Here is an 18,807-nt window from a genome sequence, read left to right on the forward strand (position 1 = left end):
GAAGCAAACTCGACAAGACAGGTGGACAGTGACTCACAGGATGAAGAGCACCTAGACTAATCAGGCGGTCCATGTGTATGTTCAGGCACTTTCAAACCACAGGAACTTCTTTTGGAACCAGAACTTGGTTCCAGAACCAGGGGCTTTTGTCGTGGTCACACCACAGAAAGTCAGCCTGATCTTAGTTCCAGCACGCAGTTCTGAAGCCATCTTTTAAAAGAGATATAACTAGCGGAGCAAAAATTGAGCAGTTGGAATTATTTTTGTATTTCAGTTACATTTAATGAATACATCTTTTGCTTGCATCTTCATATTTCAGCATCAGAAAATTACCAATATAATTACCAAGATAACCAATATACACTGCTCAAAAAAATTAAAGGAACACTTTTTAATCAGAGTATAGCATCGAGTCAATTTAACTTCTGGGATATTGATCTAGTCCGTTAAGTAGCTATGGGGGTTGTTAATCGGTTTCAGCTGCTTTGGTGTTAAAGAAGTTAACAACAGGTGCACTAGAGGGGCAACAATGAGACGACCCCCAAAACAGGAGTGGTTTAACAGTGACATTTTTCCCTCCTCATCTTTTCTGACAGTTTTTTTCACTAGTTTTGCATTTGGCTACAGTCAGTGTCACTACTGGTAGCATGAGGTGATACCTGGACCCTACAGAGGTTGCACAAGTAGTCCAACTCCTCCAGGATGGTGCATCAATATGTGCCATTGCCAGAAGGCCATGGAGGACATTCCATTTATTCTAGGAGAGATGGACAGGGCCGTAGAAGGTCCTTAACCTATAAGTAGGACCAGTATCTGCTCCTTTGTGCAAGGAGGAACAGGAAGAGCACTGCCAGAGCCCTACAGAATGACCTCCAGCAGGCCACTGGTGTGCATGTCTCTGAGCAAACAATCAGAAACAGACTTCGTGAGGGTGGCCTGAGGGCCCGACGTCCTCTAGTGGGCCCTGTGTTCACTGCCCAGGACCGTGGAGCTCGATGGGCATTTGCCATAGAATACCAGAATTTGCAGGTCCACCACTGGCACTCTGTGCTTTTCACAGATGAGAGCAGGTTCACCCTGAGCACATATGACAGAAGTGAAATGGTCTGGAGAAGCTGCGGAGAACATTATGTTGCCTGTGACATTGTTCAGCAAGACCGTCTTGGTGGTGGGTCAGTGATGGTCTGGGGTGGCATATCCATGGAGGGACACACAGACCTCTACAGGCTAGACAATGACACCTTGACTGCCATTAGGTATCAGGATGAAATCCTTGGACCCATTGTCAGACCCTACGCTGGTGCAGTGGGTCCTGGGTTCCTCCTGGTGCCCAACAATGCCCGGCCTCATGTGGCGAAAGTATGCAGGCAGTTCCTGGAGGATGAAGGAATGGATACCATTGACTGGCCCCCATGCTCGCCTGACCTAAATCCAATGGAACACCTCTGGGACATTATGTTTCAGTCCATCCGACGCCACCAGGTTGCACCTCAGACTGTCCAGGAGCTCAGTGATGCCCTGGTTGAGATCTGGGGGGAGATCCTCCAGGACACCATCTGTCGTCTCATTAGGAGCATGCCCCGACATTATCAGGCATGCATACAAGCACGTGGGGGCCATACAAACTACTGAGTACGATTTTGAGTTGCTGCAATGAAATTTCGGCAAAATGGACCAGCCTACCGCCTCATTTTTTCACTTAGATTTTCGGGGTGTCATTGAATTCAGCCCTCTGTAGGTTTATCATTTTCATTTCCATCAAACAATGTGGCATCCTTTCATTCCTAACACATTACCCAGTCCATATCAGTATAGATATACAGCATGATTTTTTCCCCCATTGAGATCTGATGTGTTTTCAAAGCGTTCCTTTAATTTTTTTGAGCAGTGTACTTTGTTCTGATATCGCTGGGGCTGGCGGTGAAACTTGCCAGCGCTTATTAGTGGAATACGTTACATGTTTTAGGGTGGTGGTGTAGTTTTGAATTGTAAGTGAAGTTTAATGATCTTTTTGCGTCTTCCATACTTATTTCGCATAAAGGTACCAGTTCCTGTTGTGTGATGTGAAAGCGACACACAAGAGATGCCAGTCCCCGGTGACTCGCAGGTGGAGACGCACTCAGACTAACCAGACGGCCCACGTGTGTCTACCAAACCCAAGCTGTGACTCGCAGGTGGAGGCGCCCTCAGACTAACCAGGGGGCGCGTGTGTACCTACCAAACCCAAGCTGTGACTCGCAGGTGGAGGCGCACTCAGACTAACCAGGGGGCCCGTGTGTACCTACCAATGTCAAGCTGTGACTCGCAGGTGGAGGCGCACTCAGACTAACCAGGGGGCCCGTGTGTACCTACCAAACCCAAGCTGTGACTCGCAGGTGGAGGCGCACTCAGACTAACCAGGGGGCCCGTGTGTACCTACCAATGTCAAGCTGTGACTCGCAGGTGGAGGCGCACTCAGACTAACCAGGGGGCCCGTGTGTACCTACCAAAGCCAAGCTGTGACTCGCAGGTGGAGGCGCACTCAGACTAACCAGGGGGCCCGTGTGTACCTACCAAAGCCAAGCTGTGACTCGCAGGTGGAGGCGCACTCAGACTAACCAGGGCAACTGTGTGTACATTCAGAAAGATTCATATAACGTAGCATGCAAAGCCCCCTCTATCCTGAGTGTTTACTCTCTGAGGAAGCTTATTGGGAGCCCCCCCTCCATTGGCAGCAGTCTGCTGGGGGCACAGCAGCATGTGTGAAACAGACAGAGACGGCAGGCAGGGCAGTGATGTGCTTTGTTTGCTCTGACACCAGCCCTGTGCCTTATGCTCCTTTGTGAGAGGACACACAGACACACACAGTGGCCCCCTCCCTCCACCCCTCCCTCCCTCTACACACACCCCCACACGAACCGCAACCCACCTCCCTCACATGGGGGTGCTCATGAATGACTTTCACACGTTTAGTGCAGATTCGTACAGACTTGTTATTCATTGCCTTTTAATTTTTTTAATGAAAGTTTGAATAGAGTAGAATGCAGCCAATCTGTCGCTTTTCACTGCCACCATGTGCTGGACTACATGCCCCAATCAGAGAACAGCAGCTGCCTGTTCACTTACTGGAAAAGTGAAGCAGATTCCCTGGCCATTTTAACTCAGACTGTTCTAACATACCTGACAGTGTGATGCCCATGGGGCCCAGTGCCCCATGTCCAGGCCGTACCCCCATCCAGGGCATGACCCTGTCTGGCACCTTGTGCCCAGGCTGTACCCCTGCCCAGCGCCTCGTGCCCAGGCCATATCCCAGCCTCGCATCCCACGCCCAGGCCATACTTCTGCCCAGAGCCCTATGCCCATTGTACTCCAGCAGAAAACACAATAACTCAAAGACAGTATTGATAACACAGCAGTGAGAATCACTCACACACACAGCATAGCAGAGCCGAGAGACCCCCCCCCCCCCCCCCAAGTGAGGGCGAAGGGTGAATGTGTCGGCAACCTTGTTAAGCAGCCTGCTAAATTCATGTGCTGCAGTTGTATTCAGAAGGGTCTGGGGTGGTGGTGGTGGGGGGGGGGGGGGTTTCCCGCCCCCCATTTTCAGGCTCATTTAACATGACAGAGGGCATGGGGCCCCAGCCTGAATGCTTTGTTAACTTAAGACAGCCACCTGCTGTCGGTTGGGGGGGGGGCAACACTAGTCTAAAAGTTGAGATATTTGGTAAACTGGGCCACATGAATCTGCTGAAAATTTAGGGTACAGGGCACACGACATACGATGATGAGTAATTATAAAATATCTCATGAAGTGATGTAACTCCACCCTCCCATTCTGATGTTATCCGTGTAAAGATCCTATTTGTGGAAGCAGATGGAGGGCAGCAGAGACACCAGAGCCAGGCTCAGCACATAGGTCACACTTTCAGGATACACTTTATTGGGTAATTGGTCAGAGGCGGTTACTGAAAATTACATGGCGATATTGCATATTTAACGCTGGAAAGCCCAGCACCCTGACTTTCACCTTTATCAACCTACACTCATCCTAGAGGAAAAAACAGGCAGGTGACAGATCATCGGGTGGGACCCAAAGTTAGTGAGGCGCGCCTCACACAGACAAGGGAGGCAGTAACAGCCCACACACCAGGACAGAGACAACTCAGGACAAGCAGTGGAACGTCACGAGGAGACAGACAGACACACGATCTCAGGGACCCGGTGTGTAGCTGAGGACAGGAGCATGTGCCTGCAGATCCTGTCAACGCCATACACCCCCACCACATGCCCCTGCGCTCATCATCATTTACAGTTATGGGTAAGTAGGGGGCGGGTGCCTTGCAGGGCAGCTGCTCCCTGATTGGCAGGTGTCGCCACCAGAGTCCCGCGACTGGCCAATGAGTGGCTGTGTTTCTTCTGGCCTGGAAGCTGGGCTCTCGTCACTGGAGCCAGGGAGGGGACACAGACCCAGCACCTCTTGGACCTTCACGGGGAGTTCCTGGGGTGGGGGGGGGGAGACATTTCACAGGTACAAATGTAATGGACTGCATCCCGAAAGATTGTTGATGTTGCATGTCAGTAACCACTAGTGTAGCATATCAGTACAATGAGGAAAAACCTGAAGTAGCAGACTAGCTCACCTTGCAGGCTTGCAGCTGCCTGAAAATGGCCTCGGCGTCACGTAGCAGGGACTGCAGGTCCAGCTTCATGGTCAGGTCATTTATGTGCTGGAGACAGAAATACAGAGAGGCTGTGGGGGTCAGTTGGTGTGGGGGGGGGCAACCCTCAACCTCTCCCCCATCACCTTTTATGCTACCTTTAGTATGGTGTTGAAGTCATGGTCTGACCCAATCAGCTCCCCCCTCTGAGACTCCAGGACGGAACAGGCCAGCAGCAGATGGAAGTTGTCACATGGCAGGCCGGTCCACATGACCTGGAATGACGTGCAGGCTTAAAGGTAAGGTAGGTACACCGCAAGCCACCGTACACAGACAGGAAGTACACTCGCGATACAGGAAATGGCCCCTTCAAATGCATAGTTCCATTACCTCCCACAGGGTCAAGATGTCCTCAAAGGAGAACTCTCTCTTGAACCATATCAGTAACCAGCGGAAACAAAAGCACAGAGATCCACTATCTTGGGAGTCTAGGGAGGTGGGGCAGGAGAGTACAGGAGGGGGAAAGAGAAAGAGAAAAAGAGAGAGAGAAGCAAAAAAAAAGGGCAATGATTACAAAAACATTTTTAAATGCTGTTGATTAACTTCAGCATCTGTGACATCCTTGGTTAAAATATACAATAAATCAAATGGTACACCACAATAAATCATAATAAGCGCATAGCATCCGCTGGCACTGGGTCAGGGTTTAATTTAAGGGCTGGGATCAGGTAACAAACACTACAGAGCATGGAAACATTATCCCACCCAGACAGGGAGCAAGGGAGGGCGGGGGGCTGTTACCTAGGTAATCACAGAGCTCTGGGTCAATAGCCTTCAGCAGGATACCCAGCTGCAGTAGCTGCTGCTTCATGGCCTCCTGGGACTCCTCAAAGTTCTGGTGCTGTGTGAGAGGAACAGGTATGAGGGGGGCAGTCAGACAGGGAGACCCGAGGCCAGTCAGACAGGAAGGGGAAGCAGTCAGACAGGGTGACCTGAGGACAGTCAGACAGGGTGACCTGAGGACAGTCAGACAGGAATGGGGAGCAGTCAGACAGGGAGACCCGAGGACAGTCAGACAGGAAGGGGAAGCAGTCAGACAGGGTGACCTGAGGACAGTCAGACAGGAATGGGGAAGCAGTCAGACAGGGTGACCTGAGGACAGTCAGACAGGAATGAGGAACAGTCAGACAGGGAGACCCGAGGACAGTCAGACAGGAAGGGGAAGCAGTCGGACAGGGAGACCGGAGGCCAGTCAGACAGGAAGGGGAAGCAGTCAGACAGGGAGACCCGAGGACAGTCAGACAGGAATGGGGAGCAGTCAGACAGGAAAGGGGGGGGTGCAGTCAGATGGGGAGACAAGAGGACGATTAGACAGGAAGGGGGTGCAGTAGGATGGGGAAAGGGACAGTTTGACAGGATGGGGGGGGCAGTCAGATGGGGAGATGAGGGGACAGTTTGACAGGATGAGGGGACAGTCAGATGGGGAGATGAGGGGACAGTCAGATGGGGAGATGAGGGGACAATTAGAGAAGAAGGGGGCAGTCAGGGAGACGAGGGGACAATTCAGACAGGTGGGGGTACAGTTGGATGAAGAGAGACAGGGAGACGAGGGGACAATAAGATATGATAGGGGAGAGTAAGACAGGGACTTAGACAGGGAGATGAGAGGACAGTCAAATAGGCGGAGGGAACAGTCAGACAGGAAGGGGGGACAGTTAGACAGGCATGTGATCTAGAGACACACAGATAGCCTTCCAACAGGGGACAGTTAGACAAACTGAAGCACACAGACAGGGGGACAGAGGGACACCCAACCAGACAATGGGAGAGTTACAAAGTCACACGTTCATACAGGGTTAGGGTTAGGATAGGATAAAGGATAGGACCAAATGGTAGACAAAAAACAGGGACACCACACCCTGCCCCTGCACTGACCACGAGCTCCATGAACCCAGTGAGACACCAGAAGGACTCCACCTCATTCTGCGTGATGAAGAGAATGGGGGAGAGCAGGTCACTCATGCCCTGGACATAGCCTGAGGAGAGGAGGACCCATGTAGGCATTAATGTCCATCAGACACGCAACACACATGCAGCCGCAAACAGCAAAATAAGACATACCCAGGTCAAAGTTGTACATGCAGTAGGTCATCAGGACATCGTGCAGAAGCATCAGGCCTGGGTTCTCATTCCCAGAGAAGAAAGAGTTGTGTCTGTCTGTCCGACTGACGTCTCGCTCTGGGATACAGAAAGAAAGTCATACCTCCATGACTGTCCCACAGACCGATTAGCTGCAGTGCAGTAGTCACACATGAGCTCCAGCCATTCACATATAGTGTGTGAGTTTGATGGACAGAAAGGCAGACCTATCAGGCTGCGGTATCCCCTGAGGAGGGAGTTTCTCATCTCCTGCTCTTCGCTCACAGATTTCCACTGCACTTTCATCCTGAAATACTCGTCTCTGGTGAACAAGGAAGACCGGTCATTGAACACAGAGGGACAACATGAACGAGACCCTGAGCACTGGTGACGCGGGGACACTCACGTCTTAACCCTCACTATGTCCTCCCTTTCCTTTGCCGTACTGTTCCAGGGATAGAAGCCTAAGAGAAACTTCCAGACCTCCTTCCGCAGTGATGGGCTGACCCCCTGAGGGAGCAGGACAGGCGACAGGCAGGATTAAACCATCACACAGGTTTAAAAACAGCCATGGTGTCATAGTGTCTGAAGGAAAAGGAAACACACCCCTCTGAACACCATCTCTTTGATCTTCTGAGGCTCCAGGACCCGTCCCTCAGGGTCCAGAAACACCTCCCACTTGTCCAGGGGTGGCCCTCTTTTTACTTCAGGTCTTGGGCCAAGCTCCACCCCCTAAACACACAAAGAGGGTTGTAAAAATTCACACAATCCACAGATGGAACCAGCAGATGGGGCTCTACATTTCCTGTTGTTTTGACCTGACTGCATTTGTACCTGCAGTGTGGTTCTTATACTGTATAAAGTTGGGGGTGTCCCACATTCAGCCCAGCCATCCCTTTAATAGGGGTTAATTAAGAGCCATACATGGCAAAGGTAATATGAAGTTTTACGACTCTTACACAAGTTATAAGTTCGAATTCGGGCTCCTCATCGGCTGCCTGGGGACCATGGGCGCCCTGGGTAGTGCGGCAGTGGATCGAAGAGTCAGGGGGGCGCAGGGCTCCACGGAAGAAGTTTGTGACCTTGGAAAACCCCCCAAATGTTGTGGCGTATGGATCCTGGATGAACCTCTGAGGAGATGGGGAAGGGTGACCCTGAGTTACACATCACTACACATCACACCCACCCACTACACATCTCCCTAACCAGTTTACACATCACACCCACCCACTACACATCTCCCTAACACATCGTCACACACTTGCTACACACTTGCTACACATCACCCTAGCCTGAGCTACACATCACCCCAAATCTGAGTTACATGTTACTACTAGAGATGGGCGATCCACGTTTTTCAGTTCCGATCCGATTTCGATACACAACTGCCGATACCGATACAGATTCCGATACAAGAGCTCTTTTTACTTTGTTATACTTTACATATTATTTTTTTTAAGCTAGTAAATACAGATGGAAAAAATGTATGACAAAAAAATATTTAATTAGGCTACTACAAACATACATAACGTACTGTTCCACCTCATTTGTTTTAAGCGTTTTTGAGGCATTTGCAGTTCAATATGAATATCTTCAAAGCAAATATACACAAGTGGCGAATGCTTAAAATTTTAACAGTTTTTCTCCCATTGGCATCAGCGCAGTTACACTTTTGTTGCGATGGCAGCCCCTCTTGTATCTCAAGCAACGAGTTCGCAAAACAGTCCAATTAAGTTAGCGACTCCCAAATCATCCATTGCTTTGTTTTGTCTCGTAGTTGCGTGCGCTTTGTTAAATGGGATTTTCCATTAAACGCTATTCCCACCTCAAAACCTTATTTTACATAGATTGCAAAACGCTGTGCTTCCGATTTCTGTTAAAAGCCTAAAATACTCCCAGATCGTCACGTCTTATCTTACGCTCCTCGTACTGCGAAGGGTATGCGCATGACCTCACAGCAGGCGGAAGTCACTGTACTCACACCCACTGAGTAGCAAAAAAGACTTAGGGGCAGTGATAGCGTTCAATTTGAATTCCTCAAAAACACACATGTAAAATGGGAAAGAGCTGTCGTACGATTGATTGCCAAAAACTAAATAAGTAAGTATAGGACGTGGATCGGTCACGCATGGCCGATTCCCGATCCGTCAAATAGGTCTGGATCGGCGCCGATACCGATCCGAATATCGGTATCGGTGCATCTCTAGTTACTACACACACTAATTAACCCGAGCTACACATCAACACATCACCCTGAGTTACATCACGCAAACTATACACCATTCTACAGTATACACCACCTTAACCAGTTACACACCACACACATCACCCTAACCTGAGTTACACATCATTGCACATCACCCCAACCCATTACACATCACCACACACACATTACACATTATTGTACTCCTTTCTGTAGGTGATCTTTTTCAGAATTTGTCAATTGTACAATATTACTCATGTTATCTTATATCAAGTTATACATCACCCTACACTATAAATCACTCTAACCTGAGTTACACATGGCTATACATCACTCAACACGCACAGCACAAGTCAAGCGTCTTAGTACTCCTCCTTCTTGTGCGACAAACTGTATGTACCTGTCTATTAACAATTAACATTTCATTATACCAGGGGTGTATGGAGACAGCTAGATAATCGCAAGCATTCAGAAATAATTTTGTTTTAAAAAATGGAAATATTCTAAATGTCAATGAAATGATTTCCCAACAGAGCATCTCGAGATTCAGTCTGAGGCTTAAAGCCAGTTGAAAGTCTGAAAGACTGGCCTTTTCATGGCATGGTGTTTCCTGAGTTACCACACGTGGTACAGTATCTTATTAACCCTTTGGCTCCAGTGAGGGGTTGACGGTGACCTTTGCCAAACCGATGATTCTGTCAACCAACATGGCTAATATTTCATAAGTATTCAAAGGTATGTCAGGTTCCGTGTATATAGAAACTTGCTAACTATTTGAGAAGCTGTGATCAAGGCAAATGGTGGCTACTTTGAGGCCAGGAATTACAGAACATTTTCAGGTTAATAGGAAATGGTTCTGGACCTCAATAGATTTTGTTTTCTGTACTGCAATGTGCTCGCATTTTCAAGTACTTACTGGAAAATATACATAATATAAATGATTATAGAACCTGGTTTTCAGCAACTTTATGCAAATATTTGACAGATACTGTACTTATAACACACTATATATGATTGACAAATCACCACACACACACATCCACGAACGGAGGGACTCACAGAGACCAGGTCCGAATTGCTGTCGTCAAAAAGGTGGAGCTCATCGATAGACTGAGACAAAGCCTCGGAGTGGTGGGGGTAGGCGAGGAAGAGCCTCGCGTCCATTGGAGAGCTGGGATGGGGGAGCGGGGGGAGTCAGAGACAAAGCACACACACAGATACACGCCTGTATATACACACAGACACACACACCTGTATACCGATTCTATCATGTATAAAACAGTTTCAATATTCATTTTTCATGGTATCGATTCTACAGCATGCACTTCCAGTTTGCTCTGACCACTGAGGCTCATCAGCTACCATGCATGCCTAGAACCGAGTACAGTCTCACACACACTAAAATCACTAGTTGAGAAGCGTCACATAACTGATAAAGGTGTAGCCAGAGTGGCGTCTGGAAATACTCTGGCTTTGTGACAAACGAAGACAGTAAACCACAGGACATGTTGAGGCTTGTGTGCAAGTTGTGCCACTGCACAATACTGACAAAGGGGAGCAACCGCCACAAACCACTACAAATTTAGCTCCATACAATCTAGTGGGGTTGTGTTGATTAGTGTTGATCATTCAGATACAAACTTTTAGAGTTGTGCAATTGTTGGAAGTGTTAGTGATTTGAAACACAAGGCAGGTAAAAGTAACATATCTGTTCTGTTATGAACTGAAATGATAATATACAGTAACATCTAATTTTTAAGAGTGTTCAATTACTGCTCCTGAATATCTGAGCATGATTACAATGACTTCTGATGTACTTAAAATTATTGTACTTTGACTGACAATGCAATGCGAAGGGTTTTTTTTATAGTGACAGATTACAAAAGGTTGTAAAGTTTTTGCAATAAACAAAATTGCAATTGAAATATTTTTTTTAATCGAGTGTTTAGTTTTGAAAAATGGTATCGAGCTTCAGCACTTGGTATTTTATCGAAAATTATTTCTTTTGGTATTGTACCAACACTAATACATACACGCACATATACCTGTATATACACACATACAGATACACATACGTGCCTGTATGTACACACACAGACACACAGACACACACACAGACACACACACAGACTTACGGGGCCAGAATAATATAGTGTTGTAGAGCTCTCAGCAGTTCCATGGTGCCACCCCTGTGGAAATGCAGTGGTGGAAGTGAATGTCCCCCCCTGCTGGTGAGCACCAGGAAGTTGCGTCCCAGGGAGAAGCGGGCACGGCGCAGGGAGTATAGCTCGGAGAGCGGCAGCGAGAAGGAGCCCCATTGACCTGGAAGGACACACAGCCATGAACAGCAGTACAGGGGGAACAATACTGATGCACCAAAACAGAGCTCACTGCTTCAGTACCGGTCTCTCGCACTGGGGGCTGCTCTCTCGCTTTTTTCACTGTGCTGATGACAGCCCAGTCTGGCTCATACCCTGGGTCAAAACTAGTCTCCTCCTCTCCCCCATCCCCATCCTGTGAGAGAAGGAAACAGAGCTGGACTAGACACACTAACAAGGCAGTATATCATGAATGCTAATGATGATCCTTCTGCTAACCCTGACTGGTACTACATTGAAAGAATTGAAGCAACATCTAAATAAACTAATTAAATAAGCTTCCGTGAACTAGACGTAGGTATTTGTCAGTATTTTCAGGAGTTTCTCAACAATACTTTGTGCGAATATCCATATTGGTTGATTTACCTTTTTGCTGTAGAAGACAGCAGGTGTACTTCCTCTTTGCTCCTCAAGAGGGCTCCACTCCAAAGCTGGCTCCCCACCCTAAAGAAAGCAATTATGTGTTATTAACTTTAAACAGCCCCATAACTATGGTGCCAAATTAGTCAAACATTTCCACATTAAGAAGTCCTTGAAAACAGCGTATGGATTTACTACTAACTACTATATATTTTACAGGTCAGTGAAATAAAGACACGATATATGGCTGCAGCTTTAATACTGTTCGGTACCTAGCGCAAGCTGATACAAAAGGCAACAACGGAGGTCCTCAGCTTATTTTATGATGTCACACAATATTCCACTCCCCTCTCAGTTGATACCATGCCCCTCAGAGCCAAGATTATGAAACAGAAAAAATAGAATCGGAAAATGAGAAAATTCTGAAACTGAAAAAAGATTGGAAACCACAAAAAATAAGATCTGGATCTGAAAACAAAAAAAAAATCTACAAATGAAAAAATAAGACCTCAAATATCAAAATATATATGAAAATAAAAAATGAAAACAAGACATTGATTTAAAAAAAAATCAAGAATTGAATCAAAGTTATATTTAAACTGAAAACAATACACATTTTAGTTTGAATACATTGTTGTGTTTTTACAGTTCAACATCAAAACTTGAAATGTGTTTCAACTCTTCTTTTAATAACAAAGCTACTGGCCCTGATTTAACATTACATTACTGAACAGGCTCCTGTTTTCATAACAAATACACTAACAAAAAGCCTGAATTACCTGCCACTGACAAGACGCTAAATGCTGTAAATATAATGTAAATGATTCGATCACCACTTGGCTCTGATTCGCTGAATCTGGCAGTGATTGACAGCCCATGATAATACCTCCCACTGGAGCTTTCAAAGTCGCATTTCTGTCAATCACTAATTGCTATTCTAAAAAAATCACATGGATGGAGGAAGGGAATGCCAAGGTTATGATGCCCATGGAGCTGGACACTGGGAGTTCACCCTCACTCACCCTCTCCACTATGCGGATGAACCCCGGGATGGTGGTCTCCTGGTTGCTCTTCTTGGCGTTGGTGTGAAGGTACACACCCTCCTTCTCAAACACCAGCTGTGAAAAAAGCACATGCCACAACGATCATCTCAGCAGGAACACTCCAAGAGAATGTATGTTGTGTAACACTGACTGCTCTCTGCATCATGTGAGGACACACAATGTCAGCTAAGCTCAAACACATGAATCCAGGACAAATGAGAGTCACCATCCCAACACTAAAGGTGTGCCATAAATTTGCCTTTTAAACAAACTGGATCAAGGTCTATTTGCTGAAGTATCATCCCCAAGAGGAAGCCAGCATGACAATGATAGACCACGATGAATTTAAATGCCGAAGTTTAAAGGTTCAGTTTCAAATCATTTAAAGGCGAAGGAACCAGAAAGCGAGCAAATATCCATCGTTTTACATGGACTAGACCCAACACCCACCATCTGTCTTACTGCGCAGGGTACAAACCCTGAGCCTCAGGGAATGTCAGAAGCGTTCAGGGGAGCATCACCTGTGACAGTAACAGTCACCTGCTGAATACGGGCGACAGGCATCTTCATAACCCCGCAAAGGGACTGTCACTACTGGTCCTGTTGAAATGTGTAATGTTGGGACTAACTCGTACATATGTCTGACATTTATGCGTTTTCCCGCTAATCAGGTGGATGGTCCATCAACTCTGATGTGTAATACCTGTCATTAAATAGCGACGCCAGCAACTACGCAGCTAACTAACCAGCAAGTGACCCAAACTAACTGTAATAACACGGAAGTGTCCCCAACTGCGTGAACGGATTCGTGGTCCTCTTAAGAGATGCCGATTCGGTAAACCGGAGCACAGACGGGAATATCGCTCAATACGAAAATTACGAGCGGTGTCGAACCTTCGGACTGTCCGCGTCGGCCGCCATTTCCGCCGCCGCTATGGCCTTAACGACGCAGCCCCGTTCGGTACGTCCATCCGCCTGGCCCCGCCCCGCGTCCCTACGTATGCCTGGCCCCGGCTCGTGCGCAAAACATCTGCCATGTTCTGCACCGCCCCGCTTACGTCGCGGCGTTATCGCCAATCAGCAGGCGGCTCTTTTCATGGACAGTCATGTCTGCCCGCAAGCGTACGGAACGTAATTGGGACATATCACCATTTATTGAACTTTCATAATTGCATATTTCAACCTCAATATTTTGTATAGCTGAAAATGTAGTATATATTTTGCCGATACATATAGCACAAATATAAAAACATGTGACAGACTGAAAACAGTAGAGGAAGTCAGTGTTTTAATTAGTACGACTGAGCACCGTCTGTCCTGCATAAATCCGGGTGTACTTTTGATTTCATTGAGGTTTACATATTGATAATTGTATTCATTTGAACGGTCCAGTTGTGCATCTTACTCTTATTTCACTGAACGCTCGCCCGCGCAGGGCTTTGGGAACGCGCACGTTCCGCAGCGTGTGCTACGTGCGCGTCGGCCGGCTGTAAACAGGCAGGCGGCACGCCGACGTCGGCAGGCGGAGGAGGGAGGTCGCTCTGTGAGGAGACGGAGGCTGGCTTTGCTACGGGACGGGGAGCAGCAGATGTGAGTACGCTGGGGCCTTTGTCCGACCCAGTGAGGGCCGTGGGCTTGTAGTGTGCTGCCGGGGGCATAGAACCAGGAGCATTAGTAAGTATACTAAGCACTTGGGCTAGCTACCGAACAAACAAACAAACAAACAGGGTGAGACGCATGCGCGGTGCGGGGTCGGTGCTGCATGGCCCCCGGAGCGAGGAGTACTGCTCCATAAGGGCGACTCCGGGTTTGATCATGGTGCCGAAAGAGTCAGGGAGGGGGCTTGTTATCGGTGAGAGCAAATCTGGGCTTAGGTGACATGAACACCAAATTCGGCGTCTTTACGACCCCACGAACATGGCGCATAGATTTCCCCCATATTTGTACGAATGATACCTAGCATTTGCAGAGAGCAGGCTCTGTTAACCGTCTGTGGTAACTGGGTACTCTTGGTCTTTCATTGAGGCGTCTAAAGCAAGTCCAAGAATAGTCCTCCTCTTGACTTCTGCACCCTTCTCTATAATATGGTTAAATTGTCCTGTCTTCTCCCCCCAGGTGCTGTCAGGGACACTTGCCTTACTGTCCTGCAGTCCAGGACGGACCTGGCCATCCGTCATTTGTTAGGTTTAACTTTAAACACTATCTCTTATAATTCTTAATTTCCGAAGGATTTGGTTTATCCTGTCTCTCAGGGCTTGAGAGAAACAAATTGGTATTTGCACTGGCTGAAAGCTGCCTATTTTCCACCTTGAAAACTTGTGAAGAAAAGACTGATGGACTGAGATTTGCAGAAACCACCCATACAGCAGTGTGTTCAGAAAGCTAATCACAGCAAACAGGATAGCATGTGCACAATCTCCCCATGCTGTCACTGAACACCTGACCGAAGATTCCTCATTTTTGAAGTCTTAAGTGCAGATGCTTTAGTCAGCTAGTCCATATCACCCGCTTGACAAATCAAAGTCCAAATTATCACCCGGACAGCCATGGCCTCTGTGATCCAGTCTGACCCTGAAATCCCAGACAATTTCAAAGAGAGCTGGTTGGTCCTACTTTCTGCTGCGGAGGCCTACTGCCAGAAGTCGGGATGTGATCTAGCCATCATCACTGCTAACAAGAGGTTCCGGCCCTCCGTTCCGGATGGAGACAGTGGCCGGGGGTGGGAGGGTAGCCGCAAGTGGGAATACTCCTACCACGCTTGGGGCCAGGGGATGCTTGCAGATGCCACACGCCGCTACATGGATGACATCGCTGTACTGCACTCAGCCTCGGTGCTGACAGCACAGAGGCAGGCGCGCAGCGGTGTGGGCGAGGCCAGTGGGGCCCACCTGGGGGCAGACGTACCATGTGAGCCCGGCGGCCGGGTGGTGAGTAGCATGTGCCCCTTCCTCTGCCTTTTTATGCTGTTCCTTCTCCTGCCCTCTGATTCCATTATAGCTGCCTGGCTGGACGTGTGCCTCTGCAGTGCAGGGCCTTCATTTCCTCGTTGCTTGCTCGTTTTAGAGCCTGATGGGTGACAGTGGAGCCGGGTCAGTCAGCCCCAGCACGCAGCTCTATTCGCAGAGCTACCCGTCAATCTACAGCTCGGCTCCTCCTATTGGCCAGCTGGGGGTACAGAATGCGAATGGGGAGAGGGACCGGGAGAGGGTTGCCATTAAAGAGGTGGATACCATCAGAGAGAGGCCAGAGGGAGGCGAGGAGGAGGAGGAGGAGGAAGAAGAGGAGGAAGAGGAGGAGGAGGAAGACATGGAGAGCCGGAGGGCGAATCTGAATGAGACAGCAGGTAGAGTTGATTATTTTCAGTGTTTTTACTGCTGGACAGGGAGGGGATTGGCAGTAATGGGTTCTTCCTGTCAGGGGTCTTTTCCATGGATGAGGATTCCCTGTCACGTGACTGTGAGCCGTTCTTTGAGTCAGACGGGGAGGAGGAGAGCACTGATGGTATGTGGGATCTTGTCTGTTGTTTTACTTTGCCTTTTACACCTGGAGTTTGTGACTGCCAGTCCAAGGCTGCGATTGTCTGCTATGTGCCACAGGCTCCCTGAGCGAGGATGCCCCACCCCCCTCTCGCAGCATGGCAGTGGGACACCTCCCCACCCGTGGACACCCTCCCTCCATTGCACGCTCTCTGCCTGTGTCCGTGCCCGTCTGGGGCTACCGGTGCAGCCGTACGGCGCAGGGGGACAGCCACAGCGGGGAGCGGGTAAGTGTCCCTTCAACCCCCCCAAACCATGTCCTCATTCTCCACAGCAAGTTTTATTCCTAACCCTGTGCCTCCCCCCCCCACAAGCCCGGCTGTCCAGATCTGGACCACATCGCTGCCAGCATGCAGGCTCTCCTGGCTCCGAGTGCCACTGACGGCACAGAGATGTTTGGAGGGCTACCTCGGCCCCGCCTCAACACCGGCGACTTCAGCCTGAAGCACTGATGAGCACACAGACACACCGACTGATTCACGTGGGCACCAACTGACAGCAGGGTACACCGACTGACACACTGACGGCGAACATGCAGACTGACACACATGGGTGCCGACGACTTACAGCGGAGACACAGACTGACTGCAGAGATGAGACTGACGGACATAGATGCCAACTGCCAGCGGAAACACAGACTGACACACCCAGGCGCTGATTGACAGTGGAAACACAGATTGATGCATGCGTGTGCCGAATGACAGCAGAAATGAGACTGATGTACCTGGGTGCCAACTGACAGGTGAAACGTAGACTGCTGCATGTGGGTGCTGACTGATAGTGGAGGCGCAGACTGACACACTGTGAACGTGCAGACTAATGCACATGAGCCTCGACTGATGGCAGAGACGCAGACTGCAGCATGTGGGTGCCGACAGACAGCGGAGACTGACACACTAACTGCGAACATAGAGACTGATTTGCGCAGGTGCCAACTGATGGCGGCGGCACAGACTGACATGCAGACGCATTGCATGCAGACATCAAGGGTGAGACAGACTGACGCACGCAGGCAACGATTGACAGAGGAGATGCCGACTGACACATTGACGATGAATGTGCAGACTGACACATGGGTGCCAGCTGACGGAGACGTAGACTGACGTACATGGGCACCGACTGACAATGGAGATGTAGACTGACGGCAGAGACTTAGACAGACACATTACACTGCGTACATTGAGTCGTATCTCCTACGTACCACGCACTAACGCTTATGAGCAGCTGACCGCATGTTGTTTTCGGCTGCTGGCTCAAACTGGATCGACTGGCTCGCCGAGGTGTGCAGATGGGAGGGGGAAACACTCCTCATAAGCATGGACACCGTCGGGAAGACAGAGACCATCTGCATGGAGCAACTCATGGGTTCAACACTAAGCCGTCCGTGGCTCTCTGCTCTGCTCTCTCAGCATTGTGCAGTGTATAAATGAAAATGTTTTAAATAAAGACACAAACCCCAAACCTTATGTGCATCTTCTCATCTTTGTGATATGATGGTGTCCTTGGGAGTGGAACCACAGACAGGTGAGCGGAGGAGCAGGGAGAGGTGAACGTCAGGCAGATACAGGGTTCCCGCAGGGTCTTAAAAAGTCTTAAGTCTAAAATTCAGAAAGTTAAATTTAAGGCCTTAAAATGTCTTAAAAATGCCCAGATTTTCATCCTAGGTCTTAAATCTAATTTACACAAGTCTTAAAATTCTTACCTCCGTTCATTCCCAAAAAGCGTTGTCCGCAGAAAATAAAATAGTAAAACGCTGTAAAACTAATCCGTTGGTTGTGTTATCTGGTCTGCACCGGTGTCTGCGTTGTAATAAAACTACAAATTCCATTGCGTGATCACTGCAGCTAGGCAAACAGTTTGAGAAGGGTCTGGCTGCAGAACGTGCACTTTCAGCCACTGACGTCAGGTGCACGCTCAGCTACAACAGGAAGTGCAGGGGAATCAAGCGCTAACTTAGTTCTTGAGGCCAATGTGAACGGTATGTTGTTTTATTATTTGTATTACTGAATGATATAGTTACAAGTTTATTTCATGCCATACATTATTGCAATGTAAATATTTTGATGTAGTGCGTTAGTAACTTTTTTCTCTGATGACTGGAGTGAATTTTTTCAGTTAAGGCAACTACTAGCCAGTTGGCTCACGTTATCTTATCATAAAATAAACACATTTCTACTTTTACAGAGCTTTTCATGGAGTTACTTTGTGAATGTCTTAGTTTCCAGTATATAGTTTGTAGTTGTTCGTCTCCTTAAGGCAAGGCAAGTTTTTATTACCATACACAGGGGTTATTTAATGTGCTTTATAAAAACAAGATTTTAAAAAGTTAAACCAATACTAAAAAAGCAAAATAGAGATAAAAAAACTTATTTGAATAAAAATTGCTTAGAAAATCTAAAAAATCTGATTAAAAGTGCAGTATGTCCTGCCCCGCTCGTCCGCTCCTCGCGTTTGCCACGCCCCCTCGTTAACCCCGTGTGGAGTCTGTATCAGCTGTTTCTAGTTGTTTTC

General features: G+C 48.2%; 2 protein-coding genes across 3 annotated transcripts; one reads left to right on the forward strand and one right to left on the reverse strand.

Annotated features, from left to right (window-relative positions):
- Window positions 1-3,896: 3,896 nt before the first annotated feature.
- On the reverse strand, window positions 3,897-13,767 carry tbc1d17 (TBC1 domain family, member 17). Its single transcript, XM_023798505.1, has 17 exons — window positions 13,655-13,767; window positions 12,740-12,835; window positions 11,724-11,801; window positions 11,382-11,493; window positions 11,115-11,301; window positions 10,039-10,150; window positions 7,736-7,906; window positions 7,383-7,508; window positions 7,183-7,286; window positions 7,004-7,098; window positions 6,759-6,875; window positions 6,573-6,673; window positions 5,439-5,538; window positions 5,028-5,125; window positions 4,796-4,912; window positions 4,620-4,706; window positions 3,897-4,477 (listed from the first exon to the last, which is right to left on the reverse strand). The coding sequence occupies exons 1-17, from the start codon at window positions 13,679-13,681 to the stop codon at window positions 4,292-4,294; spliced, it is 1,914 nt and encodes a 637-aa protein (XP_023654273.1). The 5' UTR covers window positions 13,682-13,767; the 3' UTR covers window positions 3,897-4,291.
- Window positions 13,768-14,202: 435 nt separating this feature from the next.
- Window positions 14,203-17,757, forward strand: akt1s1 (AKT1 substrate 1 (proline-rich)). Of its 2 annotated transcripts, none has more exons than XM_072704635.1 (6): window positions 14,203-14,434; window positions 14,876-15,687; window positions 15,824-16,103; window positions 16,178-16,261; window positions 16,357-16,523; window positions 16,611-17,757. In XM_072704635.1, the coding sequence occupies exons 2-6, from the start codon at window positions 15,307-15,309 to the stop codon at window positions 16,746-16,748; spliced, it is 1,050 nt and encodes a 349-aa protein (XP_072560736.1). In that variant the 5' UTR covers window positions 14,203-14,434; window positions 14,876-15,306; the 3' UTR covers window positions 16,749-17,757. The 2 variants fall into 2 exon arrangements, with proteins under 2 accessions (XP_072560736.1, XP_023654275.1); XM_023798507.2 differs by having other exon boundaries at window positions 14,205-14,350.
- Window positions 17,758-18,807: the final 1,050 nt, after the last annotated feature.

This window comes from Paramormyrops kingsleyae, chromosome 22 (assembly GCF_048594095.1).
Source record: "Paramormyrops kingsleyae isolate MSU_618 chromosome 22, PKINGS_0.4, whole genome shotgun sequence".
Lineage (NCBI taxonomy): Eukaryota > Metazoa > Chordata > Actinopteri > Osteoglossiformes > Mormyridae > Paramormyrops > Paramormyrops kingsleyae.

What these genes read in the sequence shown, in the direction of transcription:
- akt1s1 (XM_072704635.1), top strand. Translation starts at nt 15,307, where the DNA reads ATGGCCTCTGTGATCCAGTCTGACCCTGAAATCCCAGACAATTTCAAA. An exon ending in GGAGGAGGAGAGCACTGATG is followed by an intron (nt 16,262 to 16,356) that starts GTATGTGGGATC and finishes TATGTGCCACAG; the next exon opens with GCTCCCTGAGCGAGGATGCC. An exon ending in ACAGCCACAGCGGGGAGCGG is followed by an intron (nt 16,524 to 16,610) that starts GTAAGTGTCCCT and finishes CCCCCCCACAAG; the next exon opens with CCCGGCTGTCCAGATCTGGA.
- tbc1d17 (XM_023798505.1), bottom strand. Translation starts at nt 13,681, where the DNA reads ATGGCGGCCGACGCGGACAGTCCGAAG. An exon ending in AAGAGATGGTGTTCAGAGGG is followed by an intron (nt 7,287 to 7,382) that starts GTGTGTTTCCTT and finishes CTGCTCCCTCAG; the next exon opens with GGGGTCAGCCCATCACTGCG. An exon ending in GGCAGCTGCAAGCCTGCAAG is followed by an intron (nt 4,478 to 4,619) that starts GTGAGCTAGTCT and finishes CCCCCACCCCAG; the next exon opens with GAACTCCCCGTGAAGGTCCA.